At 36.7% G+C, this 26,247-nt stretch overlaps 1 protein-coding gene across 1 annotated transcript in view; it reads left to right on the top strand.

The window, feature by feature from the left end:
- Positions 1-1,165: 1,165 nt before the first annotated feature.
- EDTP (Egg-derived tyrosine phosphatase) overlaps positions 1,166-26,247 on the top strand; it is a 451,026-nt gene continuing 425,944 nt past the window's right edge. Inside the window, exon 1 of the mRNA XM_090399919.1 lies at positions 1,166-1,291. Coding sequence (XP_090256045.1) covers positions 1,166-1,291 — 126 coding nt within the window. The remainder of the gene's footprint in view (positions 1,292-26,247) is intronic.

The raw sequence follows: 26,247 nt of genomic DNA on the forward strand, positions 1-26,247 counted from the left end.
GTGGAAGGAGGGCAAGATTGTGCCACTTCATAAAGGAGGTGATCGAACTCAAGCATCACACTATAGGCCTATCTCTGTGTTAGGTGTCGTGGTTAAGTTGTTGGAGAAGCTTGTGAGAACTAGGATCCAGAGTTGGGTTGACAACAATGGTATAATCTTTGATGGACAGCATGGATTTGCTAAAGGGAGATTATGTTTTAGTAATCTACTTACTTATTACAATAAAGTGACTGCTTCCTTGGACAGAGGAGAAGGCTACACAGTAATATACTTGGATTTTGCAAAGGCTTTTGATAGAGTACCTCATGATAAGTTGACAGTCAAACTAGAGCAGATGGGGTTGGATATTAGATTAGTGCATTGGATTGGAGACTGACTATCTGATAGGTGTCAATAAGTTGTCTATGGGGGTACGATATCCAGGAAAAGGAAAGTCACTAGTGGAGTGCCTCAGGGGTCTGTTTTAGGGCCATTATTATTTAACTTGTATATTAATAATATTGGCAAAGATTTGGATGGAGATATTCAGTTGTTTGCAGATGATGCAAAGTTGGGACGAACCATAAAGAGTAGTGAAGATGTTGTGGACTTGCAAGAAGACTTGAATAAATCGAGTGATTGGGCAAGCAAATGGGGATGCGAGTTCAATGTTGCAAAATGTAAGGTTTTAAAATTTGGAAAACAAAGATGGGATGCAGAATTTATGCTTGGTGAGAATATATTGTTGGAGGTAGAGGAAATAAGAGATCTGGGGGTGATAGTGGATAAGGATCTAAAATTTAGGGGACACATCACCAAAATTGTGAAGACAACACAAAGACTTCTGGGAATGATGCGGAGGACACTGACATGTAGAAATAGGGAGATTCTTGTTCCATTGTATAAGGCTTTGATTAGGCCACACATGGACTATCGTGCCCAGATTTGGTCACCGGGTTTTCAGAAGGATGAAGAGATGTTGGAAAGGGTCCAAAGGTGACTGACTAAGGTAGTTTCTGACCTCTGGAATGTTGATTATGAGAAAAGATTGAGAAGATGTAATTTGCAGAGTCTGGTGGAGAGAAGGAAGAGGGGAGATATGATTAAAGACACCAATGAAGCTGTTTGGATACAGTTAGTGATGTTTTTAATAAGCAATAATAGATGCAAAGATTGAAGTTGAAAAATGTTGATTTTGGCTGGTTTAGCACATGACAGGTGTGGTATGCAAGAAGGCATGAAAGAGTTGCTAGTGCATAAGAAAAAGAACAGTGAGAGAGTAAAAATTGATCTGTTGCACAGTGTGACAGAGGTGAGCTGAGATGGAGAGCTATGACTGTGAATGAATCAGCGTGCACATTGTGCAGGAGGAATGGTGTGGAGTGGTTTGATGGAATGAAAGATTTATATATAAGGTGGATGGCTTGCATTAGAATGGAGTTGGGATTAGGCATCTTGAGAAAGTATTGTTCAGTGAGAGCTCAGGAGTTGTAATATAAGGTAATTGTAATTACCTTATACCTCAGGAGTTGTAATTACATTTTGCAACATTGAACTCACATCCCCATTTGCTTGCCCAATCACTCAATTTATTCAAGTCTTCTTGCAAGTCCACAACATCTTCACTACTCTTTATGGTTCATCCCAACTTTGCATCATATGCAAACAACTGAATATCTCCATCCAAATCTTTGCCAATATCATTAATATACAAGTTAAATAGTAATGGCCCTAAAACAGACCCCTGAGGAAAATTCAAATGTTTGGAGGGGAATGCAGGTGAGTGTGGATCCAGGCATCCAAGAGATTAGTAAGTGGGATACTGACCACATGATGCTAAATGTATCACTCTAGGTTCTTAATTTCAGTGGGCCAAGCAACACAAGGTGTAATCAAGGTGGTGGGATGAAGAGAATATTGCATTTTATGTATACTAACACCAGAAGTATTCAAAGTAAGGGTGAGGAGTTTTTTTGCATTGGTTGGTGCAAAAATTATAGACCTTATTGAGACTTGGTTGACATTAGATGATATTTGCAGTAGGCCAATATAATATGTAGTTAAAGGTTGCTATAGGCCAGAGGATGCAAGGGATATTGTGGAATGCATGAAATATCTAATAAGATATAAGGAGTATCTCAAGGAAGCAGTATCAATGTATATTTCAAGATCAAGAGAATAAATTAGGTAGGAGTTAGATGGATTAGTAGTATTGTTAAGCAGAGTTACAAAAAATAAAATATGTTGTAATGAGAAAAGTTATCAGCAAGCTCATGAGCATTATATAGCACAGGCAAGAAAGGTGACCAACATGGTAAGCCAGGAAAAATCATATAAAAAAAAAAAAAAAAAAATTACCCAAAAGCAGACAAAGTAAATCCCAAGGAGTCTTTTGTTGTATTGTAAGTAAAATAAAGAATAACTATGGAAGGATAATTTTAATAAATGGTGATGGTAGTAGGATTGACAGAAGCAGACAAAATAGATGATTTGGGCAATGACCACTTTTCCAGGATCTTAATCTTGGATGTATATAATTGATATACATGTGAAGATATAATTGATGAATTGGAAATTCTTGAGATATTGCAGACTCTCAATGCAAATAAGATCATGGGATTAGATAGGATATCAGTTCTTATTGCAAGAAGGGTGGTAACAGACTGGAAGTGTCTAATTATAGGCCAGTCTGTGTGTTATCAGTAGTTAAGATCTTGGAGAAAGTGAGGGACCATATACAGCATTGGGCAGATGAGGGTAATGTTATCTGTGAGAGTCAACATGGATTTGTGAAAGGGCGCTCTTGTTTTAGCAATACGTTAGCCTTTTATAATAAAGTTACAAGAACATTAGATGAGGGAAAGGCATATACTGCAATTTTCTTAGACTTAGCGAAGGCATTTGACAGGGTGCCACATGATAAGCTGATATTTAAGTTGCAGCACATGGGTCTGAATGTCAGATTGGTCAACTGGATTCAGGATTGGCTGTCTGATAGGTATCAGAGTTGTGTATGGTGGAGCAGTTTCAAGGAGGCAGAGGGTTACAAGTGGGGGTCCCACAGGGCTCAGTACTAGGACCTATGAGGTTTGGGAAACATCAATGGGATGCTGCATACTCTATGGGTGGAGTTATACTGGAGGAAATAGGGGAGACAAGAGATCTGGGGTTGATGATTGATAGAAACCTGAAGTTTAGGGGACATGTTGCAAAGGTGGTGAAGGTAACACAGAGGATTGCTGCAATTATGAGGACACTGACCTGCAGAGATAAGAGGGTTATCATTCCGTTGTATAAGTCTCTGATCAGACCACAGTTGGACTATTGTTCTCAGATTTGGTCCCCAGGATTTGAAGGGGATAAATTGACTGTGGAAAGGATACAAAGACAGATGACAAAGATGGTTTCAGGACTGCACAAGAGGATCGGTTGAGGGAATGTGGACTACAGAGTTTGGTGGATAGAAGGAGAGGTGATATGATTGAGACTTTTAAACTGTTGAGAGGTGGTTACAGGGTTGACACTGGGGAGTTCTTTCGCTTGGTTGAACAGCAGGAAGGAGTGATGACAAGAGGCCATCCCTGGAAGTTACGAAAGGTAACTGTGAGCAAGAGGGTAAGGAGTAGTTTCTTTGTGTGGAGGGTGGTTGAACCGTGGAATGCATTGCCTGATGGAGTGGTGGGAGCGAGAACGGTCAGTGAGTTTAAGGAGTGGTATGATAGACTTTGTTTCTTTGGAGGGGGACCTCCCCTCGATGAGTCTTGACAGACTATGTTCTTAGGAAGGACCTCCCACGATGAGTCTTTTGACTCCATGGAGGCCTGAATAATAATAATAATAAAGAAGATTCACAAGAATTGTTATTAACTCTTACTAAACTGTTTAACTTAAGTCTCAGCTCTGGCTCCCAAGGAAGTGGAAGGAGGGGCTCAACTGTATAAATTAGGCTCCAAGACGAAAGTAATAAATTATAAACTAATCAATATCTCAAGAATGGTGATAAAGTTGATAAAAGATGGAATTTAGGTATAGGTGATAAGAATATGATATTTTATGATGACAGGCTTTGTGAAGGGTAGGTCATGCCTTAGTAATTTTCTCCCTTTTTTTATAATACACAGTCTTGCCATAAATACTGTTACAACTTCAGTAAGCCCCGTGCTTCCCACAGAATTGCACAAGCCCAGTTCCATTATTGGCACTGTGTACAGCCAATGTTCACATGTTTATCAGTAGAGAGTGAGTTGTCTAGTCATATAGGTTAACATGCAGCGGAGAGATTATGAGAACTGCATAGTTGTAATAGCACTTCACAAGGTTGGAATGTGGCCACCTGTTATTTTCAACACTTTGAAAGTACCCAGAATCAGTAGGATGTTTGTTTATTAGACTATTAACTGTTATAGTGATACAGAAAACATGTCTGACCACCAAAGAACAGATCAACCACACTGTATTAAGATGCAACAGCTTCTAAGGGCTATGAAGCCACTTCTCCACTGTAATCGTGTGAGAACGCAAAAATGTCATGTGTTAATTGATTATGACCTGGGGTGAGAGCCTATCATCATTCTACTGGACACTTTCTAACACCACAACATGTAACAATGGGTGATAAAATCAAAGGCATTTTTCCTGCAGTACATAAACAACAGACATCCTCTTCACAGATGAAAAGATTTTCAACATTGAAGAGTTGTTTAACCACCAAAACAATCATGAATATACCCTGGATGAACAGTGTGTGTGTACGCTATAGTATACACATGATTCAGAGAGGGGTCATCACCCTGAGTCAGTGATGGTTTGATGGAGGATGACTTATTGTAGGATATCCAAGTTGCATTTTTGTGAGAAAGAAATCAAAACCTCTGCCAAAGTATATCAAGTCGCCATGCTTGAACTTGTGCTACGGCCTCAACTTGTTTCATGACAGGCAGTGGGATATCGCTTGGAGCTCTCTACAAAAATTGGAGCAAATACTATATTTTTTCATAGATAACATGCACCTAATGTATAACATCACCCCAACGTTTTCATCACTCCTTTTGCTGTATAGATAACGCGCATGTGCCAACTAGCGGTAGAGTTAGGAAGTACAGACAGAGAATGAAGGAATTCTTTAAAAACGTGCGTTGCAAGTGAAAGAGAAAAATGGCATTTTTCAACCCTAATTTTTTTTTGTTAGCGTTGGATTTGTGTAGGGCACACACGACAGCAGAAGTTAAAATAATTATAAGTATTCCAAATTGGCCGTCATTCCAGGTGGTTTAACAAAAAAAAAAAAACTCCAACCCCTTGATCTTGCAGTAAATAAACCATTCAAAGACAATTTATGGGCTAAGTGGGAAGACTGGATGATGAATGGTATCCATGAATATAACAAAACAGGGCAGATGAAAAGAATGTCGCCTAAAGATATAGTTACGTGGATTATAGAAAGTTGGGCTGCTGTAAGTGAAAACTGTGTTAGAAATGGTTTCATTAAAGCACATGGGAATGCAGTGGTGTCCAGTGACTGATTATGAAGCTGAAGAAATACCAAACGAAATTTTTAATGCAATTGAGTCTCTCAATATTGAGTCTGATGAAGAATTTTTTGGATTTGAATAGTGTAATGTTCAATAAATATTAAGTAATACTTATACCTTAGTTTTGTTATTACATTTGATTTACCTCTCATACCCTTCAAATGTATACTGCACATGTTCATTTTTAACGAATTTAGACTTTTTTTTTGTATAGATAACGCACGCGTTATCTATCGAAGAACAGTAGTTAGATATGAAGCTGATTTTCTTTAGAAGAAAGCAACTACTGTGCTACAAGGTTCAGGTTCTCTGTTTGCTGATGATGTTAAATTGGGTAGTGTAATAGTTAATCACAACCAAGAGCTTGCAACATAATTTACACATGTTAACAGTATAAGCAAAAGATAACAAGTACCAGTTTTTTTAATGTGGGAAAAAGGACATGTTCTGCATTTTGAGGTGAGAAAAATTACAAAACTGTATACAGTATATTTTAGGATTACATACTATAGGATTGATGCAGAAAAAAATTTTTGGTTCTTGGTTAAGGGGACAGAAAAGATATCATAGGAAATTGAGTGTTGTTATCAAGCTAGTCAAGTCCAGATTTTGTCTCGATAGTGTGGACCTACCAGGATGACTCTCCATGGAGGTGTCTGTGCAATAATAATAGCTTTTACTAGTTACAATTAATTATCAGATTGTATGCCAATTTAAAATTCTGAGTGTTATTACTATGATGTATTATTCTACATATTCAACTTTGACTGAAACTTGCATTATAAGCACATGACACAGCATGTAAAATTGACTGTAAGTTTACAATTTCTTAGCACTATCTCAATCTGAAGATCCCTTGCTACAAGTATCAAAATATGCAATAAATCCTGATTTTTGCAGATGTCAAACTGGTCATATTTTTAGTATATTTCTTTCCCTATTTTTCTGATCATTAATTTCAGTACTTATTATGTCCCAGATAGGAGGGCTGCATAAGTGAGATTTTTTTCCACTTAAATTTCAGTTTTAATAATAAAATAGAAACTGAAGAGAATGGAGTCTTGCAGCTTGAAATAGTACTTATTTTAAGATGCAAGTATTAAAACTAGTATAATACTCAAAAGATATTTCTGTGATTACACCACATTTTTTATTACTCAGTTATACAAAATACTGAAATAATAGTTCCCAACAAGTTTCGTAAATCATAGGATTTACATCTTCAGGGGGTAAATAGTATAACTTAAAGTTTAAACAAGAGAATTAATAAATACAAATCATAACCATCTGGCTATTCATAAACTCAAATAACAGAATGCAGATATGAAACGTTATTGACGTTGAACAATACTGGACAATGTCACGTGTTCTCGTTCATACAGCCCGAGCTCAGATTGAGGTAGATTTTTTATTAGAGCTGACCACATTTGATGGAGAATTAAACTTTGATTTTATTGCATTGGGTTGGGTTTTTTAGCATATTAACAGCTTCTTTAAATTTTCTTATATAACTGTTGTTTTCTATGTATAACGATGTCATACATAGAAAACATTTTTTGCCAGAGTACATCATGTCCAGTGGAAGTGGTATGGAAAGCAAGACCCGTTTTTTGTTCTCTTTTGTATTGTACGTCTTTTTGGTGTTCAGCCATGCGTATTTCTCCAGATCTTCCTGTCTGTCCTATGTAGCAAATCCCGCAAGAGCAATGAATTTTGTAGACTCCTGGTTTTTTAAGAGGATGATGAGGTGGTTTTGGGATGTAGGAATCTTGAGATTTTTTCCATAGGAAGGAAGGCTACTTTTATGTTGTGTTTGTTCATTAATTTGGCTAGCTTATCTGTAACATTTTTGATATAAGGAAGTGAGATTGCATTTTTGTAATCCTGTTTTATTGTGTTGTTAGTTGGAGGCAGGATTCTTTTGATGGTTTTTGTTTCATATCCATTCTGTTGGAGGATTTGTGTTAAGTATTTTAGTTGTTCATTACATCTTTAATAGTATAATACTCTTTCCCTGTAATGACTGCATATTATCTTCAGGTAAGCTCAGAATAACTGGAAATACATGGAATTAGTGGCAATACGTATGACATAATAAACAGTTCTTAAAATTAATTTGGATTTATATGTTCTGTACATAATGAAAATTCAGTAATGAGTAGTATGTTCTTGATTCATTTTGCCACAAAGGTGGTACCTGTTGCCTTTGCATGTTCTGACATGCCTGCTAGAGAATTCTAAATTTAGAATCCCTTGCTTTTGACCTCCTCTGGCTGAAGGTTTCCTTGTCCCACTTAATAACATTCGTCTGCTGCATTTACTGGTCTCCAAACCCTGGACATTTTCACCTTCCTTTCATTGAAACTCGACCATCTACAATCCAGCTATCCAAACAGTGGTCATTCTTCTAGATAATTTGAATGTCCATAACTTCAGCTGGCTCCTCCTCTCTAACACTACTGATCAAGCTAGACCTGATACAGATGTTTTTGCTATAAGTAATGATCTAATGCAAATTGTGCAGCTACCTGCCTCAATTCCAGATAATCCTCCACTTTCTCAATACCCTAGATCTTTTTTTTTTTTTTAATGAGTTCTCCTTCCAGATAGGCTGCAGAGGTTACCCCTCCTCTTGGCAACTCAGACCATAATCAGTCTCAAAGAATGCCTGATACTTATTCCTACTTGTCAGTGTCATGTACATATGGCAGCAATCCTCTTTCACATGTAGTCTCTCCTAACTTCATACTTATTCACCAACACTCCCACAGATCTCTTGCCACCCTATCACCATTGTATTGATGGGTGCCTCATCCTGCTTCCTCTGCCAAAGGGCATGATTTTCAAATAAGGAATGGACATCCCTATTCATCTGTTCAAAGCACCAACCTATTCAGATCCTCTTACAAAAAAAGAATCTGAATATATTCAAATTCTTCTTTTGTAGAGATTGTCATTGTCCTCAGTTTAGCATCATCTGCAAAGTGATTATCTCTTCTTACACCTTGAAGTATACTGGATTGGAAATATCAACTGGAAGAGACTTGAGTGATTCTTGTTATCACTAGAGGAATCTTTGTTTTTTTTTTGTTTTTTTAATGAAGGTGAATTAGTCAATTGCATTCAGAGGTAGCAAAGATTTTCCTCTCCTGGATACTAGTTTTTCATCCCATGTAATATACTATAAGCAAATCTTCCAAAAAAAACAATTTAGAGAACTAAAAATATAGTATTTTTATTCTTGGTAACTGTGTTTTTTCGTCTAGCAAACAGGAAAAAAACTACCCTAACGAACATATACAATTAACAAATATTATACATTATCTTCATAGCTTTAGTTGCTTTGGCTGTAATCCCAAATAACAAACCCAACCTGCCAATATGAAATATACTAATAAGATACAGCACCTACTGAAGCTTTATTTCTCTAGATCTCACTCATGCACCACCTCTACAGTTGGTCTTCCATGCTGACACCTGTGCTTTATTAGCTATACAACTTTAGAATTCTCTATTCTTTTGCTTTTCTTTCTCAGCCAATCTTTCACCAATCTATATCTGCACATTTCTTATATAGTACCATGATTCATCCATTTTTCTTCCACTCTATTTACCCTTCTAACTCTAGGGATAGAAGGGTAAATATACTAAGTCAGTCAGTATCTGGCATTTAGTTCCATATTTCTTTCTTCAGTAAAGCTGCATACTGCTAAAAGCTTCCAAAAATTCTTGAATCTATAGAGAATTTGAAGTTAATTTGATTGACATCTTTATCATGTTAGAAGAATTAAAAATAATATTTAATTTTTTCAATACTTGGTATCAGTCACTGAGACATTGACAATATTACATTACAATATTACAAATAGCATTGTAATGTAATATTGTAACCCTGTACTCCATTAAGCCTCTAACATGAGTTTCTCTCAGCAGCACTTAAGACTTAACACATGGAATCATATCTTTCTTACTGATTTATTTCTTATTTACTAATTTAATCCATATAGGCATTGTTTCTGCTGCATGTATTTTGCAGAGATATATCCATGGTTATTATTATTGATGTCAGCAATAGAACTGGTACCAGTAATGAGCATTCCTCCTTACTGCTACTGCTGTTTTATTAAATGTAACTTGCTCTATATTATTTCTTGAATAATAAACTGAAGTGAATGTATCATATTTACTGTTAATAAGTTTATTTCTTCTTAGTCTTTCATGTTTAGTATTATGTGTGTAGGCATACATACATACATATATATGCCTACACACACACATACATAAATTATACATACTGATTACTTTTTTTTTTAAGAAAAATGAATTAAACTCACATCCGTCAAGTTTAATTATATGTTGTCAAATTATACTGCATGTATTCATATGTATATGCACTCATACACAGGGAACATAAGTTTTTTTCCTTAAAGGTTTTCACATTTTAATTGATGCATATTTTATCTGCAGATCAACTCATCATCTACCAGAATTCACAACCAGTAATCCTCCACATTCTCCACAACTTTATCAGTCAGGCAAAACTCCAGAAGAATGTGTAGTTGGCACAGAAAAAAGTTAATTGCCCTGTTTTGTTGCATCGTTTTCCTCCTTGTTGTGGAAATTATACATTTTATTTTAATACCAGCATGTCAATTTGTTTTAGTTTTGCATGTGAAGATATTTAGTAATCTGTTATGTTTTGTGAAAATGCATGATCATATTTATTTGTAGAATTCTTAAAAGGAATAATATTTAATATAATAATAGATATAAATTTGTTACAATAATTTAGTTTAAAAAATCTTACAAGTAATGTTTTATACAAAAATATACTTATCTGTGTAGTACTTGAGATTATTATAAGAATTTACTCAGGCCACATATTTTTGAGTATCCTTTTTCACTCACAGAATAACATGATGAGCAGCTTCTGATAAACCTAATATTTGCTGGATATGTTTTATGATTATTATTTTCGGACCTCCATAGCATCAGACTGACTATAGGAGATCTCTCTCTCACACACACACACACACACTGCCTTAAAATACATTAACATTGTAGTCACTACACTCGGGCAATGCATTCCAGTCATTCACCACTCTATCCTCATGCTCTCCTTATATAACTTTCAGGAATGGCTTCTTGTTTCCCTCTCCCATTGTTCTATGAAAAACATTTTCAACACTAATCTCATAAAAAAAAAAAAAAAAACCTCTTACCAACTTATATGCCTCTATCATATCCTCTCCCTCCTTCTCCTTCTATCCATTAAATCCAACAAATTACATTTTCTCAACCTTTCTTCATATTCAAAATTCCAGTATCCAAATTTCAAAATTCCAATATAGCCTTTTCAGTATCTCTTCATTCTTTTGAAAATCAGGTGACCAGATCTGTGCACATATGTGGCCTAATCAAGTACTTATATAATGGAACCATAATCTCCTTACTTCTATAAATCAGTGTCCTCTATATCATTGCCAGAATTCATTGTACTGTCCTCACAATTTTAGCAATGTATTTTCTAAATTTTAAGTCCCCATCCACCATCACTCCAGATCTCTTATTTCCTTCAATATATTCTCACTAACTGTATAGTCTGCATCTTATCTTTGTTTTCCAAAATTTAAAACATTACACTTTGCAATACTGAACTGGTAACCCTAATCTCATGCTCATTCACTCAATCTATCCAAGTCCTCTTGCAAAACTATGGCATATGCTGTACTCCTCAGTTCTTAACTTTGCATCATCAGCAAACAACTGAATATCTCCATTCAAACCTTCCCCAATATCATTAACATACAAGTTAATGGTAGTTCCATTTATATACATTCCTCACAGATGTCATAATATAGCTGGCAACCACCCAAGTAATCACTTCATAGTCATCACTCACCAACTAGAGGGAGATTTGACATCTCATTTACAATGAAATCCTCTGACAAAATGATCAAATCCAAGACCCTCTGATCGGCATGTGCTCTCTGTGATATACTGCTCAAGGTAATTGTTCCTCAAAACTTGAAAAAGAAATTTTCTTTACTTCCAGATGCTGTCTTGTCATCTCAGTGTGTGTTACCATAATTAAAATCACCTGTAATGATCACCCTTTTCCTAATTGCTTGACTAATTTGCTTATACATTTCAATGTCACTGCCATCTGCATTACCTCTATAGGAACATCCAACTAAGGATTTTATTCTATCTACCTCTACTTCACACCATACTGCCTCAAAGCCACTGCCACCATTTCTCTCCTTGCATCTCTGCCTTACATGGATATAACTTTTCTTCTGTCATCAACAGCACCCTCCATTTTTTGCTTTTTTTTTTATTTTTCTCAAAATACATCATACTCTTCCATCTGCATTCCTGTCATGATGTCACTCTTGCAACCACGTCTCACTTCTTCCTACAATTTTGAAGTCAGTGAACTAAATCAATGCGACATTTGTTCTTTATTTGTGATACTTCTGGCATTTATATTATTATTATTACGGGCAACTCCAAGGAGTCCTTAGACTCATCGAGGGAGGCCATAAACATCATGTCCAGAACAACTATTCAGCATCCACACAGTATCTATCTATCATACTTTGCTTTGAACTCACTCACAGTCATGGCACCCATAACAGACTCTGGCAGCTTATTCCACTCATTCACCACTCTCCAAGCAAAAAACCCAGTTCTAACACCTTTGCTAACTACACTCTTGCCCAGTTTCCATAGATGGCCCCCTAGTTCTCTCACCACCAGACCTCTTCTGAAAAATTTCCTTTGAATTAATCTTGTAAAAACCCATCACACCCTTGCAGTTTTACATGCCATGGCACTGAACCAAGCAATCTCCTAAGCTTGTCATACTTACCAGCCCAGTAATTCCACATGTACCCTATCTTAATTGAAAATTCCACATATTTAGCCACCTCCCAGGTCAAGACCTTATGATCACTCTCACCAATTGGTGGCAACGTGATCATATTCATTACAGTCAAATTCTCAGATGTAATTACTAGGTCAAGCATTCTCCAACCCCTAGTATATTCCATTACATGCTGTCTCAGGTAGTTATCCCTTAGTAACTGCATAAAATCCATTTCCTTCCTCCCATGTGTCTGTGTCCTCTCTTCTTGCTAATCAATGTTACCATAGTTGAAATCCCTCATAATAATTATCTGTCTTCTGCACATTGAGTCTATTTGCCTATGCATACTCTCCATTATTTATTCCATCACCTGGTCTATAGCAGCACCCAACGGTATATTTTATTCTGCTAGCCTCAATCCCATACCGAATAGCCTCAAATGTGCTCTTTTTCACTATCCTGCAGTTCAGCTTCTATTCTCCTTGGCTGCAGTTCATCAGTTATCATCAATAACACTCCCCCCCCCACCATTCTTTTCTCTCTGTCCCTCCTAAACACACTATACCCTTCGCATTCTATCCCACTAGCTATATCATCTTCTGTCAACCATGTCTCGCTAATGCCAATAACCTGTGGTCAGGAAGAGCCAACCAAGGCCAAAAATTCCTCCTCCTTGTTCCTAATACTCCTGGCATTAGTATACATAAAGTGCAGTAGCCCATTAGTCCCACCCTTATCTTGATGTCTTCTACTATCCCATTCTGGTTTGTTGTCCTATGTACTAGCTCAGGCATATTATACACATTCTTACACTCAACTGCCGCACTGATGTCTGTATCTCCACTTCCAACCCCCCACTCCTAATAGCTCTAGTTTCCCTGATTCTGCACATCCACTTTCACTTCATTCAGCAACACTTTTTCAAAAGGGTTGCTGAATGAAAAACCATCCTTCCTATATAAGTCTTTTCGCCCATCAAACTCACTCCACACATCCACAAACTCCACACCACTCCTCCTCCTGCGTAACCTGCGCATGGTCATTTGCAATTAAGTTATATACAGATATAACATTTCATTTCTGAGTCCATAGCAAGTTCCACTGTTTTCCAATTTTCCAACATATTATCATTGCTATTTATGAAAAGTTTAATATGCAGAAACTTTCTCTTTTAGGAATTAGTCAATTAAAATGCAAAGTGAAAAACTTGGATTTCTAGTTTGTGATTCCTTTTGTTTTAATATCAGCTATAATGATAACATAAAGATGTGCAAAATGATAAAATGAATCATGTCGAAAGGAATATGAATGCAATATTACACAAAGATAACTGCGTAACAACAATTTATTATTATTATGAGATCTCTGTGAAGCATTTATTCCAAATGGTCATGATCATTCTTGATGTACTGTAGTTTCGTTGTCTGCACATTTGTCATCCTTTCCAGCAGTACATTCCACTTTTCATGAGGAATATCTACTTCTTTAGCCCTTGCTTACTAGAGAATATCTACTCTATATGATCCTCTCAGTATCATATATAATTATATCCTCTGTTTTAAGCTGCACACCCAAAAGACATTTTGTGGTCTAGATATTATTTTGACATCTGTCTTTGGATCTTCATTGTTTCTTCTTTCCAAAAATTCAGGCAATGATATCTATGTGCAAAAATCCGCAGCAGCAGCATAGTAACCCATATTTGTAACTCAGTTTGTCACAAAGGAAAGAAAAAAGTTTTATAGTAGAGCCTTCATTACATTCATTTGGATTTTGCAGTATTTTTGATATCAGCTATGATGTCCTCTTTAATATTACATTTCATAGTACATTTGCTTTCTGCAGATTCACAAATAATAGATTCAACTCAAGGTAAGTTGGTTGGTCCCATATGGAGGTGGCAGGGTTTCCCTCCCAGAAACTTGGGATTTTCATTCTGTACATCAAGCAAACTCCAGAAGAATACATGCAATTAAGAAATATAATATTACAACATATGAGTTTGGATATCTGGTTGGTGATCAAATTGGTGACTGTATTCTCGGGTAGATATCAGTTGTATATTGGGGAGTATGAAGGTTATAAGTGGAGTTCCACAGGGTTCAGTACTGCGACTCTGCTGTTCAGTCTTTGTCAATGATATTGTCATAGGACTACAGGGAGATTTTCAGTTGTTTGTGAAGATGTGAAGCTTGGGAGGGTTATTAGTAATAGAGTCAATGTTTTGGTTCTTCAAGAGGATTTGAATAGCCTGGAAAGGTGGACAAATGGGTGGGGAAATGTCAGTTTAATGCTACTAATCATCATCATCAAATTCCTGCCATGTACCCTCAAGGGGTGTACAGGATATGAGAGTACTACATGAAAAAATTACATCATTACTACCTTCCTATCTACAATTTTCCTCCAAATCAGTCTGTTACTTGTCAAGACTCCAACATAATCAGATCTTATATTTCTATCGTCTAAGGCACTTTGTACCGTATCAATCCACCTATATCTTGGTCTTCCTCTGGGTTGTTTTCCTGCCAACCTGGCAGAGAACACTTGTTTTGCTAATCTTTCCTCTCCCATTCTATTTAAGTGACCATACCACCTGAAATTAGCTCTGCTAATGCATTCCTGGATGCTGACAATGTCAAGTTCTTTCCTAATATCCTCATTTTTAATATGATATTGCCATTGATGCCATCTGTTCACGCCTCTAATCTTTCTCAGGACTCTCATATCTGCGGTCTCTAGTCTTTGGTCAAGTGTTTTACTTCTGACCCAGCTCTCAGATCCATAAGTTAAAACTGGTTTGAACACTGTCTTGTATACAGCTAATTTAGTGTTCCGACTAATTTCTCTCTTATTCCATATGAATTTATTCAATTGACTTCCCACCATACCAGCTTTGCTGATTCTGTTGTCTATTTCTATATTTAATTTACCATCTTCAGTAAAAATCGTGCCTAAGTAGCTGAAATGTTTCACTTGTTCCACAGGTTCTCCATTCACAACACAGTTGACATTTTCAATGATTCTGCCTATTTTCATTGTCTTTGTCTTTTTATTGCTGACCTTCATACCATATCTATTACAACAGCTATTCAATTTAGTCAGAGAATCTTGCAGACTTGTAGCAGATTTATTTAGAAGTATAACATCATCTGCATAAAGCAAAGAGCTGACATTAACATGTCCAATTTTGATATCAGGTTTAATACCACTTTTTTTCATAATGTGATCCATATAGATAATGAATAACAGAGGGGATAATGTACATCCTTGTCTCACACCAGATTTAACATTAAACCATCTTCCTGTACTTCCTTCAATTCTAACTGCTGACTTACAACTCAAATAAAGACTAAGTATTGCTTGATATAATGCCCCATTGACACCATATAACTGGAGCGTATTGAATAGCTTCTCTCTTGGCACCTTGTCATATGCCTTTTCCAAATCGACAAAACTTAAATACAGATCTTTGTTATATTCCCATGCTTTCTCGACTATTTGTCATAAAGTGAAGATCTGATTCTGACAGCCTCTGTTTGGCCTGAATCCAGCTTGTTCTTCACCAAGCTTTTCTTCCACAATTCTTCTCAACCATTTCTCAAGTATACTTGCATAGATCTTGCCAGGAACACTCAGTAGGGAAATACCTCTGTAATTCTCGCATTCAGTTTTATTTCCCTTTTTTTTTTTTTTTGGTTATTTTAAGAGCTCTACTGTAATCATCAGGAATTCGTCCCTCTGTCCAGGGTTTCTGAACTATGCAGTGCAGCCACTGTAAGACTTTTATACCACCATACTTCAGCATTTCTGGTCGAATATCATCTTCTCCTGCTGCCTTTCCACATTTCAAGCCTTTGATGGCTTTTTCTACTTCAAGTATGGATATGTATTCCTGACTGCATGCCTGGTCAGTGTTTTTTTATCACTGCTTGTTTCATTTAGCAGTTTTTCAAAGTAATCACTCCATACTTCAAGGATATCTTTTTCTCCTGTTTTCATGTCACCTTTATCATCTCTAACTCCTTTTACAGCACTCTTTCCTCCATTCCTAAGCTTCTTCAACAACCTCCAGAATGTTTTGCCACCTTCTTGATATTTATTTTCTATATTCTTGCCAAAGTCCTCACATGACTTTTGTTTAGCTAGTTTTACACAGTGTTTAGCTTTCTTACATTTGTCTCTGTATTCTGTGAGAGTAAAAGCTGACTTATTTGCCAGGAACTTTTGATATGCTTTCTTCTTTTCCTTCACTGCCTCTTTAACTTCCTGTGTCCACCAGGGAGTTCTGATTTTTTTTATCCTTGCACACAACCTCACCACATGCCTCTCTGGCAGAATCAATCAATGTTTTCTTCAGAGTTTGCCACTGAATCTCCAAGGTTTGATTCCTGTTCTCAAACTGTTTCATTTTTTCTTCAATAATCTTTGTGTATTTTAGTCTACAGTTCACATCTGAGAGCTGCACAACTTTTATTTGCTTTAAAACTTTCTTACATGTTATTCTTTTCAATATGAAATTCAATTTTATCCTGCTCAAGACTAAATAGTGATCACTTCCAATTTCAAATCCTCTGTACACTCTGGTGTCCTGCACCAGTGAGAAGACATCACTATCAACAATAACATAGTCAATGAGACTTTTCTTATTCCTAGCCTCTTCTCTCCATGTGAATTTGTGCACATTTTTATGTTGGAACATGGTGTTAGTAATAACCAGTCCATGTCCTGAGCAGAAATCCAACAGATATTTGCCGTTATTATTGGCTTTGCTCTTTTCTCCAAATTTTCCCAAAATATTTTTGTATGTCTCACAATCATTTCCTACTCTGCTATTTAGATCCCCAACAAGGACCAATCTTTCCTTTTTCATTGTGTCAGTTGCTTTTTCTAAAGCGTCAAAAAATTCCTCTACTTCTACCTTAGTAGAACCTTCTGTGGGACCATAGGCACAAATAAGTCTCATTGTCCAGTTCCCCATTCTCATATTTGCCCACATTACTTAAGACTGACTGCCATTCAAGAAGATTAGCCTCGTATTTTGTGTTGAATACTATAGCTACTCCTTCTTTTCCTTGATTGTCATTGCCTGAATATAACATTTTGTATTTATTGCTCAGAAAGATCTCACCAGTTTTGGTCTTTTTTGTTTCAGTCACCCCTATTATGTCGATCTGGTACTTATCTAATTCCTCAGATAGCTCCATTTCTTTGCCATTCAGGCTTCTTACGTGGATAGTACCGATCTTTAACTCTGGTGATGTTGAGTTCGGGTTTGTTTTCAGATTTGTTCCAGTAGCTGACTTTTCGCTGTTCGCCCTGGTTCCCTGGCGAAAACAACGGGGGCCTTGTTTAACCGGACGACGCCCCAGCTGGCATGAAATTTTGTCATGTTGTACCATCATTTTTTATTTTGGTTTAATCAATAAGAATACAATTTGGTCGGCTAAATCCCAAATTGCCAGCCCATCCTCGTTCGTTCAGTATCAAAGCAGATACCCAACAGGGTGCACCACGAGAAGGTGAGGATTGGACATTAGGTCAGAAGCCCTGGTCGGTTCCCCGCATTCCTTTAAAGGATATGTGGAGGTCTCCTCTCATTTATACAGCTTTGACCCTTAAGCACCCCTAATGCTACTAAAGGTTTCCAAATTTGGAATGCACAGATAGGATACTTTATTCTCACTTGGTGGAGTTATACTGGAAGAAGTGGAGGGAGGAAGCAAGGGATCTTGGGGTGATTGTGGATAGAGATTTGAAGTCCCAAGGACATATTGCAAAGGTTGTGAAGACATCTCAGAGAATTGCTGCAATGTTGAGGACATTGTCCACGAGGTAAAATTGTGGTAGTCCCATTGTATAAAGCTTTGATCAGACCACTTCTAGATTTCTCTGATTAGATCTGACCACTGGGATTAATGGGATGAAATAACCTTGGAAATGGTACTGAGCTGGATAACAAAAATACTATCTGTGAACCTACTCCCTGATCAACTGTACAATGTTGATTATGAGGACAGACTGAGGGCATGCAGACTGCAGAGTTTGGTGAATAGAAGACAAAGGGCAGATATGATCAAGACATTTAAGCTATTGATGAATTATTAACATGGTAACATGGAGGAGGTTTTTCATGTGGTGGAACAAGGACAAGAGGCAATCCCTGGAAGTTGCAAAAGAGAACAGTAAGTTTTTTGCTTGGAATGGATTGCCTGAGAGGTGATGAAAATGCAAACAGTGAATGAGCTTAAGGAGTGGTATAATGGACTTTGTGTTGACCTCCCCCACAGTGAGTCTTGTGATGCCATAGAGGTAAGTAAAATAATAATAGTAATATACTGACATCAGAGCCTTAGTTGCTTCGGCCATAGTTCCAGCCAGGTTCCTGAATAGTTATATTTCATATAGTGGGTAAAGAATATACCAGAGTAAAGATAAAAAGAAAAAGTTTTGTTATAAGCACAATTTTAGATTAATATTTTTAATGTTTGGTTTTCTATATGTTTATTTGTTGGCATGCAGTTTTCTTTAAATAATTATACTGTTAAACGTATCTAGTCTAATAATTTGTACTTAATGGAGATTATGGAGGATGTATAGAATTTAGAACATATCAAAACTGAAAAATAAGCATGTATTTTTTTAAACTGTCAAGTATTTTTGCTGATAGAAACGGTGATAATGAGAACTTTCATTTTTTTGTATGCAAATATTTGTTTGTGTGTGTGTGTGTGTGTGTGTGTGTGTGTCAATAGAAACATATATATTTATTTTATATAGTTTGACCTAATGAATATTCTGATGTATTAATAGAATAGAAATGCAAGATTCTTCAAACATTTGAGATAAAAATTCAAAATTCAAGATGCGATATAATACTTAAAAATCAGCATGGTTATTATTATAATGAATTTAAAAGCTGTAATGGATTGCTATAGCATTGCATCATTTTTTCAACAAGGGAATGCAGTGCAGGGGGGGGGGTATTGTTTAAGTATTTCTTTCCTGTGATATGCCAAAGACCCTTTGTATTTGTTATAGTTTTAAAATGCATTCAGATGTATTGCGATGTTGTAATAGATGAATGACCAAACTCAGATTAAAGTATTACTTTTTATATTGCTCAATGTTAGAGCATTAGTGACATGATAATTAACATTTCATCTTTCTTATACACAAGAGACTGACATCGCCAGTATTTAATTTGAAGAGTATTTTTATTGAAAAGTGTTTTAGATGGTATTGATGGTGTTGACAAAAATTTAGAAATGAATTTTTACTCTCACTCATAACTGCTAATTTATGAATTGCATAAATCAGTTAACCATCTCATTCAAAGGCATCTCTACCTTAAGAAAAATTTGGTGTAGTATATATTTTTTATATACAGATATCTCTATATTTTCTGTATATTCGAGGTACCTACTAAAATTCACATATTAATGTAAGGTATGTTTTAAAATGTTTCTCAAAAAAAAAAAAAAAAAAGTTCGTAAATAGCTTTTTCAAAATTGATTATGTTGGTTGAAACCAATGATCTGAGAGGTGAGAAGGAGAGGATGTGAAAGAGTTATTGGAAGAAACAAAAATTAAAAGTAAGACGATAGAGTTTGTGAGTTTGATGCATGCTCTAATAGAGGTGAACTGAGAATGAGGGTGATGATAGTTAATGAATCAATACACAGATTCTGCAGAAGGAATGATGCAGAGTTTGTGGACTTACAGCCCTGAGTTTGGATTGGCATAAAGATTTATACAATGCTGATGGACTGCACTTAAATGGATATGGAGTTAGGTGTCTAGAGAGCTTTTGTTCATGTCAGGAGGGTAAATCAGGTAGTTTTTGGAGTTAGGTGTCTAGAGAGCTTTTGTTCACGATTGAGCATGGAAGCAAAAAGTCAAGGAATTGAAGCAGATACAGATGACTGTGTGCGAAAGCACTATGAAGCAAATGAGCGTGAGAATGACCAACAAGTGTAGGATTTAGCCTCAAGCAAGCAAAAATATTGAATAGGATAGTCATTTCAGGAAATAAAGGTGGTTGAGGGCCAATAGGGATGTTGCAGTGCCAGAAGTATCAGAAACAAGAGGGAGGAGTTTTTGGCATTGGTTAGTGCAACTTGCCAAACGTTTTAGGCATTAGTGGGACTTGGCTAACAACAGATGATGCAAACAGAATGGAATGTGATGGATTTTAGTGTTTTCAGGGAGGAAAAAGTAGATAATGATGGAGGGGGAGAGGGGTACTGCTGATGATAGGTGATGAATTGCAGTCAATAAGAATATGGGACAATCATGCAGATGGCAGTTCTTTTCAGTCAATCTGGTGTGAGATTGAGGCCAATACGACAAAATATAAAACTGGTTAGTTACTGCTATAGGCCAGGGTGGGGAATACCAGGGATGATGTGGAAGACATGCATCAGCAGATTTGCACAATGAGTGCAAGTCAAGTAATTATTATGGGGAACTTCAACTTCAGAGACATGTAGTGGAAGGGGAAAAGATCACAGCAAGAAGGAAATGGAAATTTTACACTTACTTAGAGATAATTACTTGCAGACTGTGACAGAGGGGACTCAGGGTACAAGAGTGCAGAAGACCTGTCCATAACTAAGATATGGACAGGTCTTCTGCACTCTACAGCTATATTGACTCTGATTAGGGAAAGTGATCATGTAGTCTTGACTTGGGTGATAGCAAAACATGTAGAAACTTCAGTGTACGAAATGTGTATTTGGAACTACAAAGCAGATGATTATGAGGCAACTTGGAACAGTACTGTGGTATAAAGAGCTGCAAGGGAAAGATGATCACAGTGCACTGTGGATATTCAAAGGGAGAAAGCGATATACCCAATGTCAGGAGGGTAAATCAGGCAATAGTTAGATGGATGTGTATTGTTAAGCATGAGCTGCAAACAAAGAAAATGTTTTGGAGGGTGTATAAGGAGAAAGGTGACAAGTTAACTCATGAACAATACAAGAATCAGGGAAGAAAGGTAACAGCATGGTAAAGAAGGCAAAATACAGATTATAGAGGGGTAATAGAGGCAGATGAAATTGTTTAGCTATTGAATGATCATTTTGTATGGGTATATCATCCAAGTAAAGATATTGTGATGACAGCGGTGACAGGGACTTATGTGAGAACAGAGGTTGAAGAATTGAGGTACTTATTATATTACTGGAAACGTTGCTCAAAAAGAGAATTCAGGAATGGGTTGATAATATGATACTTTATAAAAGTCAGCATGGCTTTGTGAAGGGTCAGTCATGCCTTGGTAATCTACTAACTTGTTATAATAGTGACAACTAAGTTGGATAAATGAATGGCTACATGATGATACCGCTGGATTTTGCACATGCATTTGACAGGATACCACATGGAACTCTGCTGCACAAACTGCAACAAATGGGGTGGATAGGAAACCCATGATATGTATAAAAGGGCGGCTGATGGACAGATACTAAAAAGTAATATATGGAAGAGCAAAATCCAGGAGAAGGCAGTGACTAGTGGTGTACTACAGGACTCTGTGCTTGTACCACTGCTATTTAATTTGTACATAAATGATATAGGAAATCTCCAATTATCTGAAACCTACTAAACCACTACATCTGCCACTTAAAGAACCAGTTATCTACAACAGAGCTTCTTAAACTGTGGGCTGCAAAAAATTTGGCAACAGTAAAAGGTTTCTGAACGCACAGAGACCAAAAATTAATTCAGATTCGAGACTATTGTTTGTAATTCTTTAAGCAAATGGTAAAATTATATGTATATCAAAAGAATTGTTTAAAACTAAATTTCTTTATGATTTATTAAGTAAATGTTTGATTTGTATACCTATTTTATATACCTGGGGTGGCGTAAAAATTTCTTAGGTGAAAAGGGGGTACGAGTGGAAAAACTTTAAGCACTGATCTACAAGATCAGCTGCATTTGTGAGCTAACATTACATAGAACAAACTGGCAGATCTGGGGAGATATGCCTATCAGAACACATCAAGGACATTGAGAATAAAAGAAAGTGCAAATCAGGGATGGCAACAGATACAAAACATTTAGTATAATGGCAACAAATTGAAGTGCTCCACACTAATTGCTGTTTTTACTCAAGAGCATTCAAAGAATCAGCTGAAATAATGAAGTATCCTCTACAGTAACAAAAAACAAAGAATGATTTTACATCTAATCTGGTCTTCTTTAATCCATCATGACACACTTGTATCTACCAAACCAGCAGTCAGAGTAACAGTGAATGCATTCTTTCCATGGCTTAAAAGTTTTCAAATATTCTTCATTAGAAATGTTAACAAAGTTTTTTTTTGTGATTTTTATGATGAAAGTTTTTCGTGAAACTAGGGGTATAGTTAAAAGATCGTATCATTTTGATTTCTTTGTGTGTGGTTTAATATCACACACAAAGTAATTATTATGGGGAACTTCAACTTCAGAGACATGTAGTGGAAATAATTAGAAGAGATATTCAGTTGTTTGCTGATGATGCAAAGTTCATCAAAAAAAAAAAATCATCTAACGCCTTTTTATTCCCCGTATAGGGGGAGTAGGCGAGGCCATTTAGCCCTATCTAACTTTTGGAGACTGAGTGGGCAGTTCAATCTCCACTGGTACCAATCAGAGATACAGGGTGTTCGGGATAAATTTGACATATTTATAATTAATTATATTTTTCCGTAAGTTACATGTATTAACACACACTTCTCTTCATTTAAAAGTTTGGACCCTTCTTCATTCATATACAAGATGTCAGAAAGGATGGATAGCTGGAACCCACCTGAATCATGGAAGAGAATAACTTGTATCATGATGATTCGTGCCCGCCATCAAAATAAGGATATTACGACTGCTGCCCAATGCTCCCTGAATACAGTAAAAACAATCAGGCATGAACTAGAGACTTGCAATGGTGACTACGAGGATGTAGCAAGAAGAAAGATCCCTAGCAGACGATCTGATTGCGTTCGTACAGCAGAATTCCTCGCAAATCTGCAGGAACAGGTGTTGAAGAACCCTGGCATTGGAATTCGGGCTTTGTTCGTGGAGTTGCTAACTGTAGTCAAGCCCTGGATAACAAGGGTAGCCAATGGTAGGCCGTATGTATGGCAGCAGGATTCGACCCCTTGCCACACCTCTGGGAAAAGTCAAAAATGGTTGTCTGAAAATTTCTACGACTTCACCAGTCCAAATGTTTGGCCTCCAAACTCCCCAGACCTTAACCCCATGGATTATTTTGTATGGGGCGCAGTTGAAAAAGACACCAATCGCACTTCCAGTAATACAAAAGCCCAGTTAATGGATAAAATTAAAACAGTTTTTGCGGCCCTTCCCAGGGAGACTGTAGCATCAGCTTGTTCGAGGTTCCGAAGCAGAATTGAAGCTGTGATCGATGCTAATGGTGGTTATTTTGAGTAAATCTTGTTGATAGTATTGTAATTAACTCTGCCTGTAATGTTTTTTTGTCAATTCATTAAATTTAATAGATACAAAGAAGATTTTCTTTTTCCTTACGAAACTGTCAAATTTATCCCGAACACCCTGTAGATGGCCCAAGGCTATCACTAATTAAGCGGTACTCAGTGAAGAGAGACGACTCAATGTGCCGCCATCTCGTGGTCCCTAACCCTAACACAATATATTTAATGTCTGAAATAATGTGGGTTCTACGGTCGATTTTCTTGAGTTTACAGGACGAAAAATCCGAGTTTCCGGGAGGAAAAACCTGCTTGCCCGTGCCAGAGGCAAAGTTGGGTAAAGTAATAGTTAATCAAGGTGATGTAGAGAGTTCAGGATGATTTAAATAGGCAAAACATAACAGATTGATTTAATGTGGAAAAGTGTAAAGTTATGCATTTTGGGATACAAAGATTACACATCTCAGTGTATCACATTGAGAGAACTGTACTTCAGGAAATTGATGAAGCCATGGATTTGGGGATTGTGGTAGTAGCAGAAAAAGAGGTGATGAAGAGCTGATGTTTAGAGAGCATATTGCTAAAGTAGCCAGGGTAGCCTTACAAGATTACTAGGTTATTGAAGAACATAAAAAAATGAAAGGAAGTTTTCATTCCTCATTATAGGGAATTTAAATCATCCTCAACCACATCTGGATTACTGTGCTCAGATCTGGTCACCTGGATTTCTTGGGGATGAGGAAGTGGTGGAGAGGATCCAGAGGCAAGTGACCAAGATTGTGAGAGGTCATCTGTGGAATGCTTTTTATGAAAACAGATTGAGGATTTGTGGATTGCAAAAGTTGTTTGATACTCGGGAAAAAAAGGGGGGAGGGATATGATAGAAACATTTAAGTTGCTTAAAGGCTTTTATAGGATCGATGGGGGAAATGTTTCAGCACTTAGCCTAGAGGGGGCAGAGCAAGAGGTCATTCCTGGAAGTTGAGTAAGAGTGTGGTTAGTAAGGGGATCAGCACTAGATTTTTTGCTTGGAGAGTAGTGAATGAATGGAATGGGTTGCCCAAATCAGTTGTGCATGCTTTGTTGGTTGATGGTTGCAAAGAGAGGTACGATAGATATTGTGTTAATGGTTTGGGCCTCCCATGAGCCTTAGGACACCATGGAGGTGCCCTTGCAATAATAGTAATAATAATAATTTGCATTCATCATCACTTTAAAAAACATCTTTCTTAATTATTATTATTATACTTCCATGGGATCAGCACTCATTGTGGGAGCTCTCACCTGCTATTATTATTGTACAAGGATTTCCATGGAGTTCAAAGACTGATTGTGGAAGATCCAAACTATCCACACAGCATCATATCTTACTTTAACTCATCAACAGAAAAAGAACTCAACTGATCTGACAGCTAAAAATCTAGTCATCTTCACATTCTTGCTCACCACTATTACTCAATTTCCAGAGATGACCACTTGTTCTCCTCTTCTTCAGATCACTTGTTCTGATCACCTCTTATTCTGCCTCTCAGAATAAGAGGTGATCAGAAGTCAGCAAAAAAGCAAAACAAGCCAATCCTATAAAACTCTTTTAAGTAACTTAAATGTTTATATCAGATCCCCTCATTTTCAGCTATCAAAAGAAAGTTAGCAAAATCACATCCCTAAGAAACCCAGGTGAGACTTGAGCACAGTAATCCAGATGTGGACATATTAAAGTCTTATAAAGAAGAATGATAACTTCCTTATTTCTGCATGTTTGTGCATTCTTCATTAACCAAGTAATCCTATAAGCTATAATCTTAGCTATATGCCCTCTGAATTTCAACTCTCTATCCACTACTATCCCAAGATCAATTTCATGACACACAGTTCCATTAGTGTGGTACACTGCTTGTAATATTTTTATTCTAAATTCATAACTTGACACTTTTCCACTGAGGCCCATTAGCCTTTGTCCATACTGTCAGCCTATTTAAATCATTAAAGAGTCATTTTTCATTCTCTGGTTTCTCAGGACCTGCAAGTCCCCAACCTAGTGCAGAAACCATTGAAACATCAACAAAGTGTAAAAAAAAAGATTAATCAAATACTTTTTTTCCTTATCTTGAATTCAACAAGGAAATGTCAATATGAAAAACATGGGTTTGGAAGGGCTGTCAGGATCTTAAAAAAATCATTCAGGAAATACTATTCAGTGGGTATTCTTAGCAAAATAACAATGGCAACACAGTACTGCTTTGTGCACCATCTGTTGGGGGGAAATAGCAATCACTGTCACTTCTCCACAAACGTTTAAACTTATCTAAAGGCATAATATTGCAGCGGAATATCCTTGATGCTCATGATGAAAAGATTTGCTCCAACCACTGGTTGGCCGAGTGATTTAGCGTATACACCATGGGTATGGATTTGTGATTATCTGTGA

This window comes from Typopeltis vanoorti, chromosome 1 (genome assembly GCF_054136105.1).
Source record: "Typopeltis vanoorti isolate ZY-2024b chromosome 1, IOZ_Tvanoo_1.0, whole genome shotgun sequence".
In the NCBI taxonomy this organism is placed as follows: Eukaryota; Metazoa; Arthropoda; class Arachnida; order Uropygi; family Thelyphonidae; genus Typopeltis; species Typopeltis vanoorti.